The 12,585-nt window shown below is 28.2% G+C and overlaps 1 protein-coding gene across 1 annotated transcript; it reads right to left on the reverse strand.

The window, feature by feature from the left end:
* Positions 1-1,113: 1,113 nt before the first annotated feature.
* Positions 1,114-12,504, reverse strand: LOC107066348 (vascular endothelial growth factor receptor 1). The gene is made up of 21 exons (XM_089174825.1): positions 12,376-12,504; positions 11,911-12,019; positions 10,906-11,783; positions 8,470-8,623; positions 8,159-8,342; positions 7,633-7,760; positions 7,353-7,500; positions 7,123-7,289; positions 6,715-6,850; positions 6,406-6,552; positions 6,171-6,323; positions 5,945-6,084; positions 5,696-5,855; positions 5,505-5,614; positions 5,252-5,402; positions 3,155-3,379; positions 2,895-3,063; positions 2,423-2,537; positions 1,959-2,290; positions 1,764-1,869; positions 1,114-1,659 (listed from the first exon to the last, which is right to left on the reverse strand). Exons 6-21 carry the CDS (start codon positions 7,699-7,701, stop codon positions 1,252-1,254), a joined length of 2,736 nt encoding a protein of 911 aa, XP_089030951.1. The 5' UTR covers positions 7,702-7,760; positions 8,159-8,342; positions 8,470-8,623; positions 10,906-11,783; positions 11,911-12,019; positions 12,376-12,504; the 3' UTR covers positions 1,114-1,251.
* Positions 12,505-12,585: the final 81 nt, after the last annotated feature.

Consider the following 12,585-nt stretch of genomic DNA (forward strand, 5'->3'; position numbering starts at 1 on the left):
ACATATCCAGGCCAAACAGCTATGCCTAGAATCCGTAAAAAGGATTCCCCCCCCTAAGGGAAAAAAAAAAAAAAAAAAAAAAAAAAAAAAAAAAAAAAAAAAAAAAAAAAAAAAAAAAAAAAAAAAAAAAAAAAACATACATACATACATACATACATACATACATACATACATACATACAAATATATATACATACAAATATATATATATATATATACACACACACACACACACACACACACACACACACTTATTGTTAATTCTCGCGTAGAATATCCACCAGTCATAAAATATTATACATTCATTTTACCGATCGGTAATATTGTTGTATTGTAAGATAATATTATATACAGTACGGACACGTCAAAATTAACCATTTTACATATCTTGTCAATTATTATTACATTTATAATAATAAAAATAAAAATATCCTACAATATAATGTAGTGTGTCCGATTTTATGATTTTACTGTAAATATAAAAAATCTTAAAAACATATAAATTTTATCATTTTATAAATTATAATAAAATAACAAAAAAAGAAAAGAAAATTCCGTGAGACGTACCTGAGGAACATCGAATTTTTGTACTTATCGTTTAAACGAAGAGAATATATTCGCGAGAAAGAGATATTAATGACAAATGACAAACGAGATGATTGTCTAAAACCTAATACCTAAATTCTATGTTTAAAAATGTTTTCTCAAAAAATATAGTCATTCATTTGGAAACACCTAGTTCTCGATAGAAATTTTTTGTTGATGAAATCTTCATCAAACGATGTAAGTAACAAATCGATTACGATAAAACTTTTTGCATTATCAAAATCGAGTTTCTTCAAAAAAACCTCTTCACAAGTTTCGATTGTCTTTTTGAACTTGTTCCACTTTTAATAAATCTCTTCAAACAACGAGATTAATCAAAATAAGTCACACCAACGTATGATTTAATTCTTTTCCCATCATGATGTAACTGGGATTGCTAAAGCAATCAGGTGTATTTGTTTTTAAATCATTCTTCTGTTTAGGCATGTTCACATAATTGTCTTGAGTTCTTATAATGGACGGTGTGTATTCTTTTTTTTTTTTGGAATGGAATCCGTCTGATCCTAACAATTTTTTTCTTCTTCTTTTAGCCCCTTTTCCTTTTCTTTTTCATTCTCTTCAACTTCATTTTCTATCGTCAATTTCTCATTTATATCTAACAAATTAAGATTTCGTGGTGCATTACAATAACCAGAATCTATGCTATTTATTCGTTCGGTCGGTTTAACATTTGCAATTTGTCGTTTACGTGCAATTCTGCTCTTCTTTCGTGCACATTTATTGGTTTTAAATACGGATCATCTACGTTATTTAACATTGGTGATAATTCAATTGCATCCTCGTTATCAGACGTCACCGAAGGAAATTCAAAATGCGATTTTTCTGCATCCGGTCTAGGACTACATATGCCCGACTCGTCACAAGTATTTGTTGGACTCATACATAAATATGTCGAATCTGGTGGATTTTCCGAAATAGGTGAATTCACATAATCACCAAATGGCACTGATAGAATTGTATGATCTGGTGCTGACATCATCGTTAAATAATCGTTTTTACCATCCAAAATCATCGTGTTCATATCCATGTAAGGTGTGTTCAGAGTTAAGTAATGCTGTAAATCATGAAAATAAAACAAATCATTTTTATTAAACCGAGTTTCTTTTTTGGTAAATATTTCATTGATTGTAAATTATTTAAAATGATAAATTAACTCACGTTTTTTACACTTTCCTCTAACAAATTACCAATGCTTTCCACCAATTCTGTGAAACCTGGACGCAAAGTTGGTTTTTCTTCCCAACATTGCAACATTATTTTGTATCTATAGAGGGTGAAAATTGAAATGAAAGATAATTTGTTTAATTTATAAAAATGCATTATAACATTATATATGTATTTAAGTTTACTTACACATTTGGAGTAGCATAAGCTGGTTGTTCCATTCTATAACCTTCTATCAGTTTCTGATACTGTATCTCAGCTTCCAAACCTGGATAAGGAGTTTCAGCCAATGTGAAGAATTCCCAAAGGACAATTCCAAAAGACCATATATCCGATTGCGTAGAAAACACTCTATCTCTTATCGATTCGATCGCCATCCATTTTATGGGCAATGGTCCATCACCTTTCTTCTGGTAATTACCATCTTTGTACATTGTTTTAGCCAAACCAAAGTCACAAATTTTAACTATGTTACTTTCAGCGAGTAATATGTTTCTTGCCGCTAAATCACCGTGCAATACCTAATTGTATATAATTAATTAGATCAATATGTATTAAATATAAATTTTGGAAAACGATTAACATTCTTACGACAACATTTTATTTTTATTTTTAAATATAAATGTTTCTCTTCAAATTCTAATTATACTTACGTTTCTCTGACTAAGATATTCCATACCACGAGCCACTTGAAATGCCCAAGACAAAAGATCTTGAGTACAAATTGGTTTCAAATTATGATCCTCATAATCACCACGATAATTGGATCTACAACCAGGTTGTGGAGAATTATTGCTAAGTGTACAACCTCCATCAGGTGACATACATGTACCTTGAGAGTCCGTTGTACTAGGAACTCTTATTTACTAAATTTTAGTAATAACCATTACAATTAATATATCCATTAGAAGATTAACTATTATTACAGTGATTTTGATTAGAACATTAAATGATACTCTTGCTAGCATTTCCAACACATTTGACATTAAATGAATAATCATAACATAATATATATTATATATGATAGGATGAATAGATGTGATTAATATATAATATACAGCAAGACATGAAGCATATGTGTTATAGAAAGTAGGAAAGAAAATAAAATAGAAAATACAAACAAACCTATTATTACTGCTTATACTGGCAGTTCTCGTGAGAAGATCAATACCAATTGTAGGATCAAATTTACCAGTGGAAGGATCAATTTGATTGATAAAATCTATTCTGTGTCTCAATAAGAAATTATGTAAATTACCAAATCGACAGTACTCAACGATGACCAATAATTCACCTAAAGCAAATAAAACCAAACAAAATAAATCGAATATACTAAAAGTCATTTTATGATGATAGAAATGAGAAGTATATAACATAAAACATACGTTTTGAAATATTTTTCGTGCAAGCACCTAAAAGATTGACGACGTTCAAATGTTTACCAAGATGTACCATAATCTTTAATTCACTTACTAGTGCACGAATATAAATTGGATCTGTCGTACGTCGTACCATTTTAACTGCAACCGTTGTTACATTTTCACCAGCATTAATTCCTATAGCTTCTGCTTTTATAACAACCCCGAATTCTCCACTACCCAATCGTTCTCCTAAATTATTATTAACAAACGTATTAATTTAAATGATCATTAAAATATATCCGTTACAATCTATCAATAAATATATTAGGAAAATTTTTGCAAAATCAATGTATCATAATTTTTTGTTCTTGCAATTTTTTTAGATGCTACCTCCTAATTATTAATTTAAAGTATGTTAAAAAAAATAAAATCAAAAATGTATTCTATATACATTAGGGAGGGTCAAAAAAATGAATTATTTTTTTTTTACATGTGCCACGAAAAAATGGGTTGCTAGACACCTTAAAAAAATTCTCACTAAATATCAGCACTTAATTTTAATAGGAAAATACTTCGCATCGCAGTTTTTTATTTTTTTCTCAGTCTAAAAGAATAAATCTCATACCTCGTCATTAATCGATTGTACAGAAAATTGTTTGCAAATAATTTTGTAGGAGATTTAATGCTCTATAAAAAAGGTATCTTATATTTTTTCCGTAAACCTCACCATTTGAATGATATTAAAGATTAAAGTTTAATTATTTTAAGACAAATTTCATTTTTGTTTATGAATTTTATAACTCGACAATAAACGACTATTATAAAATGCGCAATACAAATTCTTGAAGGAAATTAACTGCTGTATAAAAATGGTGTCCTATGTTTTGGCGATTAAATTAAGCGTTCGAAAGATATTCAGAGACAGATATCAGTACACATGAAAGTTTGATGATGAATTTGTTTTAAAATAATCAAACTTAAATCTTCAATATCATTCAAATGGTGAGGTTTACGGAAAAAATATATGATAATATTTTTGTAGAGCATTAAATTTCCTACAAAATTCTTCGAGAACATTTTTCTGTACAATCAATTAATGATGAGGTATGAATTTTATTCTATTGGACTGAGAAAAAAATAAAAAACTGCGATTTGGAGGATTTTTCTATTAAAATTAAGAGCTCATATTTGGTGAGAATTTTTTTAAGGTGTCTAGCAAACCCTAAAATATATATATATATTTAAAAAAACGGTGACGGTTAGTCACCTTATAAGTATATATTTTAGTGCATTAAATAAATATGTCTAATGGTTATTGTACCACTGGTGGTACACGTGGCACGGAACGTGTTAATTATAATTTATATTATTAATTTATGTTATGTTTTATTATTTTATATTACTTATTATTTATAATTTTTATTAGTAATTTATGTTATATTTTATTATTTAGTATTATTTATTAATTATAATTAATAAGATTGTTAATTATATATGTATTAGTAATATAATGGAATTCAGCACAAGTTCGCATGGCTCAGTGAGCCAAATCACCATCCAGTAATCGTACGTTCCTGAGTTCTCAAATCCCGGGGGAGAAAAAAAAATTATACGTCATATACTAGTAAGAAATTCGGCAACAACTAGACATCTTTATGACATCATTGCTTTTCTGTTCTTTTGTTTCGTCAGGTCAGCTTAACGTCATATTTATTACGTAAAAGTCTTACATCAATAAGTGTGAAATCATGAGTCACATGTGACTCATATCTGACTTATATCTTACGTAAATCCTGACATAGTGCAAAATCATTTTGACGTCATTTTGATGCAATTGTGTTCACTGAGAATATAATGGAATTATGACGTCATTTTTAAGTCGGAACAAATGACTTTATATTGAGGTCATAAATAAGTCACCATTAAGTCATGTCTAGGAAAAAATTTGTAGATCACTGTATGACAAATGTATGACATCATTTTAAGGTCTTGTGTCCACTGGGACGAGTTAAATGAGAATTGATCAAATTAAATCAATTAATCAATAATGCGTCATACTCATACATGACGTAAATGTGGGTTATCAAATAAGTTTACAGATATACAATCTTCGAATATTACCAAGTTTCAACCTTTCTCTTGGAAATTCCCATTTCTTATCGTAAGGAAGTAGTTCTGCTTGGTCATTTACTGTCAATTCCGGATTTAAAAATTCCAAAGCACCTTCCTCGAAATGCATTAGACCAGTTTCCAATAATTCCTTCCTCATTTTCTATACAATTATCAAAATCAGAATAAACGTGTTATTTGTTTTTTTTTATTATTCATTGTACTACTTTTTATTTCTCTTTTGTTTTTTTTTTAATTTTCTTACCTTTTCACGACGAACTTTAATTGTAAGGTACAATATCAAGCCGATCAGTAAGATTGTCAGTACAACGATTAAAATTATTAATTTTTTAGTAGAATGATACCATTCTTTTCCTATAAAAAAAAAAAATATATATATATAGAAAATGATTAGAAAATTCAATTATTTTTGTACTTTAATTGTCAATAACATACCTATTATCAATATATTTTGATAAGCTTCTATTTTTCCTACACGATTTTCAGCTCTACAAGAATATTTTCCACTGTCGTATTTAAAAAAAAAATTTATGTAAAGTTCTTGATTATCTCTCTTACATTCGTATTGTTCACTGTTTTTTAATCTCACGTTATCCTAAAAACAATACAAAATTTTTATATATACACATACATACATACATATATATATATATAATATTTAATAAATAAATATAGTTTTTTTACCTTATACCATGTAACTTGTGGTTTAGGCATACCATCTACATAGCACTTCAAAATAATAAGTTTGTGATTTTCTTTACCGAAATCGATGACCAAATCAGTATCATTTAAATTCATATTTGTAAATGAAGGTTCTTTTTGTTCTGAAAATGAAACATTTGGTTACATCAATAATCGTTACAATTAATTATTAATATTTTGTTATTATTATTATTATTGTGATAATTACTGTGAACCACCATTTTGTACTTAAAAAAGGATGATTTATATTTGGTGTCTACATTACAATGATAAGTCATCGAATCATTAAGTTGAACATTTTTTATTTGCAATATTGCACGATGAGTGAACGAAGTGTTCGTATAAATAATTTTGATTCTCTCTGAAATTTGATAATATATATATAAGTTAATAAAATTTGTCAATTAGAATAAATACATTATTTTGTTAAATTTTATTCTTACCATTGTCAGATATAGCCGTGCCGTTATTATACATCCATAAATTATTATTAGTATAATTATAAATAGATGCAGCACATATGATTTCGATGTCATCACTTTCAACAATTGGTCCCTTAGGTTCTATTATACCAAATCCTTTGACACCATCTGTAATATAATTATTATTAATAGAAATTAATCAAAGTATAATCATAAGATTCCAAATATTTATTATTTAATAATTTAATTTTGCGTTAGATCATTGTCATTAATTAAAAAAAAAATAAATCAAATGTTATATAAAATATGAAAAATAAAAAATAAAGTTACCAGACACCATAACATTACTGGTAGTTGAATCACATCCCTCAGAATTACAAGCTGTACAAGTAATGAAACCAGACATTTCAATTTTCATACCTGACTTCGATAGATAATACTTGATTGATGGCATAGTAGTCGTATACTAAAAAAACAACCATAATTATAAACATTTGTCAGCAATTATGATAATGAAGGAAGCAAACAAAAAATTAATTTCACGATCTATTCGAAAATATAAATGTAAATTAAATCATTAAAACAATTTGTTTCTTTTCATCCAAATCTTTTTTGTATACTTAGTCCACTATAATAATTAATGTCACTGAAGTTATTCTTCAAATAAAAAAGAAACAATTTCTTAAAAACTTGAAAATAAGAAAATCATATTAAAATTGTTAATTATATTATAAGTACATTTAATTCGATGAGACTGGAATTAATCTGGGAAGGATAATTAGGACATTGTAGAAAAGTCCAATAAATTTCTGGTTCTGGATAAGCCTCCACGTTACAATGAATATCAAAAATTTCACCAGGCAAATAATACGATTCTACATTTGTGATTAATAATATTGGTTTACCTAAAATACAAAAATAAATTATTAAATAATTACAACGTTTATAATTTTGAATTAAATACTCACTAAAAACATCCAAACGATAAGTGACGTTGTACGTTTTATCATCTCTCGTAATTGAACATGTATAAGGTCCATTGTTACGCAAGCTAAGATCGTACATTTCAAATCCAAATTTAGGATCGTATGAAATATTTAATTCATCATCGATAACCTTCGTCATTTAATCAATTATAAAGTGTTAATAAATTATTATTATTATACATATAAAATACTATTAGTTGATGATGATTTACAAAATTGATATTAATCGAATATATAAATAAAATCAAAAATTAAAGCTTACCATATCCAATTGATCGTACAAAGTAACTTGCAAATTTGGCAAAGTTGGTCGACATGGTATCACAACCATATTACCGGTTACTCCTTCTATAGTTTCGACCACATTTTCGACAAACGAACTGTTAGGTGCTACAAAATATTTATATTTAATTCGAATAATATTTAAAAAAATTATTTCATTTATATTATTTTATTTCTTTCCATACGAGACCACATGCACATTGTGTGTGCAATCATACTTTACTATTATAAATTATTTTGAGTAAAGTAAAACTTTTTTTTGTATAAATAATATCTTTGAATTATGGAAAAATAACATTTAGTATTGTAAAACTGACATATAATAAAAAAATATAATATATAATATATAATATATAAACAAAATATATAACAAAATTTGATATTGTAAAATTGACAATACAATAAATAAAAACGAAATGACTTCTAAAAACCATGTTTGAAAAAATTCGTTGTTTCGAATGGGTTAACAAATTATTAAATATATTTCTATATTTTTTTTTACGTACAATCAACGTAAACGTAGACCCAACTAAATTCGGGATCATAATAATCCTCTCGAGTGATCGTTCGTTTGTGATAAGAACAACCATACCAACCCGTATCACCAGGTACGGATTTACGTCGAGAAAAATTGTATGTATATACAAAATTTGTATTAGTTTCGCTTACTTCTATTTTCGATGATATAACCTATTAATTATAAAAAAAAAGAAAATTATTTCTTACTTTAAATATTGCTATTTAAATTCAGAAGAACAAAAATAAGTATGTAAAAAGAAAAAAACAATGAAATGATAAAAGATTAAGATGATAAAACCTTTTTCGATACTTCCTCGTCGGATCCGTAATTCGTTGGATAGTAAAAAAAATTTTTTTAGAACCTGTGCAAGAAAATTGTATAGGTTCACCAGCATTTTTAATCAATTCCTTTCCTTCTGGACTTATAATGGTAGGTCTGTCTTGACATGACACTGTAAAAAAAAATTAAAATATTATAAAACTGTTATAATATAATTTAATTTTTTTAAATGAACTTTTCTTATTTTAAATATTTAAAATCTGAATAATACTATTATAAATATATAGTAGTCGGTAGATATATATTTAAAAAAAAATAAAAATAGTACTATACAGTATTATAGTATTATACAGTTTTATATATATATATTTTATTTGTACTTAACGCGACCGTGTGGCTAGGAAGGAAGTCCTTTCTTTCCTCTCTTGATAAATGTTCTCTCATAATCACAAGCTCAAAACCCAAGCTCGTACGGTTTCTATGATTTGACGAACAAAATCAAAAGCTTCGAAATAATTCTTTATTGAATCATTAATGACGATTAATTGTTTTGACTACTTTCAATTATCTCGTGTTATTTATTTCAATTGATTTCAATTGATTTCAATCGATCTCTCATTAATGTTTCTACGTAATCTACATATTTGATTGATGAATAAGTTTCTTAGTAGATAGATAGATAGATACATTTTACTGCTTCCCCGAAGGGTTACACTCCTTTTACAATTATATTCTTAACCTTGCTTAACACTATCCTCTCCCTCACTTCTCCTTTCCTCTCTACCCCCTACACCCGTACCAAACCTCCACTTCTTCCTCCCTCAATCCCAACCTTGTCTCTTCTTCCTCATTCTCATACTCCCAATCCTCTTCATCCACTCCTCCCCCATTCCACTCTCATCCAAAATCTCCTTCATCCTCTCTTCCACTCCTCTCCCGTCTTCCTCACCTATAGCTCTACTGCAGCCCTCCAACACATGCTCCCATGTCTCTCTCTCCCATCCACATACCCTGCATCTTCTTTTCTCCTCCTCCTCCTCCCAGTATCTCCCTTCCCTCATCTCATTCCCCAATCTAAATCTCGCCACTCTTCTTTTCCTCTCTTCACTCTACTTTCCTAACCAATATCCTGGCAACCCTTCCACTACCACCATCTTGTACCAATAAGTTTCTTAGTATATTTTCCAATATTTTTTTTTTTTAGATTAACATAATTTTGGTAATATTAATATCTGATAATAATTAGGTATATTTCAAAATTGACTATCATGATTTAATTAAACATTTAAAAAAAAAATAAATATAATACAGTTTTAGTACGCATGACATGAAAATGATTCGAGAATTTTTAATCTGAAAATTTTTCATATCTAAAGTTAACTTAGTATTTTATCTCAATTATGGAAATCATTTAAGACAACTTGGCATATTAAAAATTCGATAAGGAACTGAACGTTGATCAAAAAATGGTTATTAATTGTTTATGAAATAAAAGTTTATTTCATTTTTGCATTGAAATATGAAGAAAATATTTTTCTAACTGAATATAAGTGAAACAAAAATTATATATGTATAATGATATGTACAATAGGGTGGGTCAAAAATATGACTTATTTTTTTTTTCAAGTGCCACGCAAAAATGGGTTCCTAGACACCTTAAAAGAATTCTCACCCAATATGAGCTCTTAATTTTAATAGGAAGATCCTCCGCATCGCAGTTTTTTATTTTTTTTTTCAGTTCAGTAGATTAAAATTCATACCTCAATATTTATTGATTGTACAGAAAAATGTTCTAGACGAATTTTGTAGGAAACCTCTACAAAGAAGGAATCTTATATTTTTTTCTGTAAACCTCATCATTTGAATGATATTAAAGATTTAAATTTGATGATTTTTAGACAAATTTCATTTTTGTTTATGAATTTTATAACTCGACAATAAATCACTATTATAAGATGCGCAATACAAATTTTTGTAGGAAATTAACTACTCTATAAAAATGGTGTCTCATGTTTTGGCAATTAAATTAAGTGTTCAAAAGATATTCAGGGACAAAAATCAGTACACATAAAAGTTTGATGATGAATATCTTATATATATATATATATATATATATATATATATATATATATATATATATGAATCAAATGAGAAACAAAACGATACAAAAAAAGAAATAATTATAATAAAAAAATAAAATTATTATAAAATAATAAAAAACAAAATCATTCCAAATAATAGATCAATCGAGTTACACATCATGTGAAATAACAAGAAATTGACGGTAATCGAAATCACGAATTAAATTCATTCGTAAACCCGTATGCGCCTCAATGGTGACCACGTGACTCGATTACTACGTTACTCACAACAAGTTAAAAAAGAAAAAAATATGCCTACATCTTCAATAGACCTGGTATTCTTAGGTGTGATGTCAATGTAAAAAATAATTACCTCCACTGAAGAGAGCACAGCTGATTAGAATAAGAATGAACATTTTTCTTTTTCTTGGTAACACCTTTTTCTAACTTTGATTTCTTCCTTTTTTTTTTTTTTTAAATTTCTTCTTCTTTTTATTTCTCCCTACTTTCACATATTTATTTTTCTTCGATGTTTTCCTTTTAACTTTTGACTACACTAAATGTAACTTTTATTTAATATTATCAAAGTATTCCCTCCGTTTTTTATTAATGGTGAAAGGGTAGTATTCCCTCCTGTACGATCCGAAATGATCGTACGGTAACTAACCATATTCAAATAGCACGCGTCCGATTTTTATCGACTATGATTCTAGTTGGATATTCATTACGAATATCGGATAACTCCAAGCGACTATCGAAACACTAATGATAGCCACCACCACCTCTAGCATCCCCACCTCTCACCTCCCAAATATACGCCCCCTTTTGGGTCAACTCAAAAGGATTCTTGTTCTATTCTTTTGCTGGACGCCTGTGAATCCACACCTAAGTAGAAGCGAGAGAGCAAAGAGCTAAGTAAAAGGAATTAAGTTGAGGAGTTTAATCGAGGGAGTTTAAGTCGTTACGAGAGGTGAGAGGGAACGTAAGCGAAGCGGACGAGAGGTGAGATCTTTCCATTATATTCATTTAACGTTGGCGGTAATTTCCCGCATGGTAACGCCCCGTGGTGGATTCTCATTGTTATAATCAAATATCATCCAGGGTTTTTATTCCGCAAGGCTTTTCATTGACGAGCCAATAAAGCATTGTATTTTTGTTTGGCTCAACCACGTGTATGATAAATTTTATTCTAATCCCTTCTTCCTCATCCCCAGCAACTAATTACCAGAGGACTCTTAAGGTAGTACCTCCCTGTGGAGACAAAAATTTCAATGCTTTTTCATGAATTTTTTTGAATAGGAAAATAAAATACGATCGTTTTGAAATTTTAATATGTTTTTATTAGTATCTTAAACAATATAAAAAAATTTTTTTTAACCTTATTTGGGCAAGATTTGTTCCTTTTTTTTAACGTCAAATTGGAGTCTCCTAATTTGAAATATCAATCCCCAAATTGATTTGCAGAAGCACAGAGCTTTTGTAGCCGTCTGAAACAAAAAAACTAATACTTATTATTCTTTAGGCTTAATTATAGACATAATACCAACAATATGTATAAATTTTTAAAAAAAAAAGCAAAATGACGGACGGGTGAAAAAAATTTTTCAAAATCTGTGCTTTTTTTACCTTTAATTGTTTGAAAAAATATATTTATTATAAAAAAATTAAAGATTTTTGAGGTATCATGCATCAGAATATGTTTCAAGAATAACTGGTAAAAATTTTAGCTCAATCGGTTCTATAGTTTTTAGTAAGTGCTTCTTCAAAATTTCAAAAACGTAATTTCGAGAAAAACGCGTTTAAGGTTTTGAGAAGAGATTTTTTATAAAAAGATTATATTTACATTATTCTGCTATGCCTGGTGCATACAGTAGTCCTTAAGCTTCCTCATAATTATCATTTTAAACAGCTTTGAGAACCCTACGTAGGTTCTGGCCTCTTTAGAGTTAGCTTCAGTAGTTTTCTTCGCTCTCAAAATACGAGCATTATCAACGGTGTGTCGACGTAGTTTCTGGCTGTTTGTCCAATGTATTTCACGTATTTCAAACCATAA

The sequence above is a fragment of the Polistes dominula genome, unplaced genomic scaffold (assembly GCF_049000335.1).
Source record: "Polistes dominula isolate Pdom_NZ unplaced genomic scaffold, Pdom_raw_medaka contig_28, whole genome shotgun sequence".
Classification (NCBI taxonomy): Eukaryota; Metazoa; Arthropoda; class Insecta; order Hymenoptera; family Vespidae; genus Polistes; species Polistes dominula.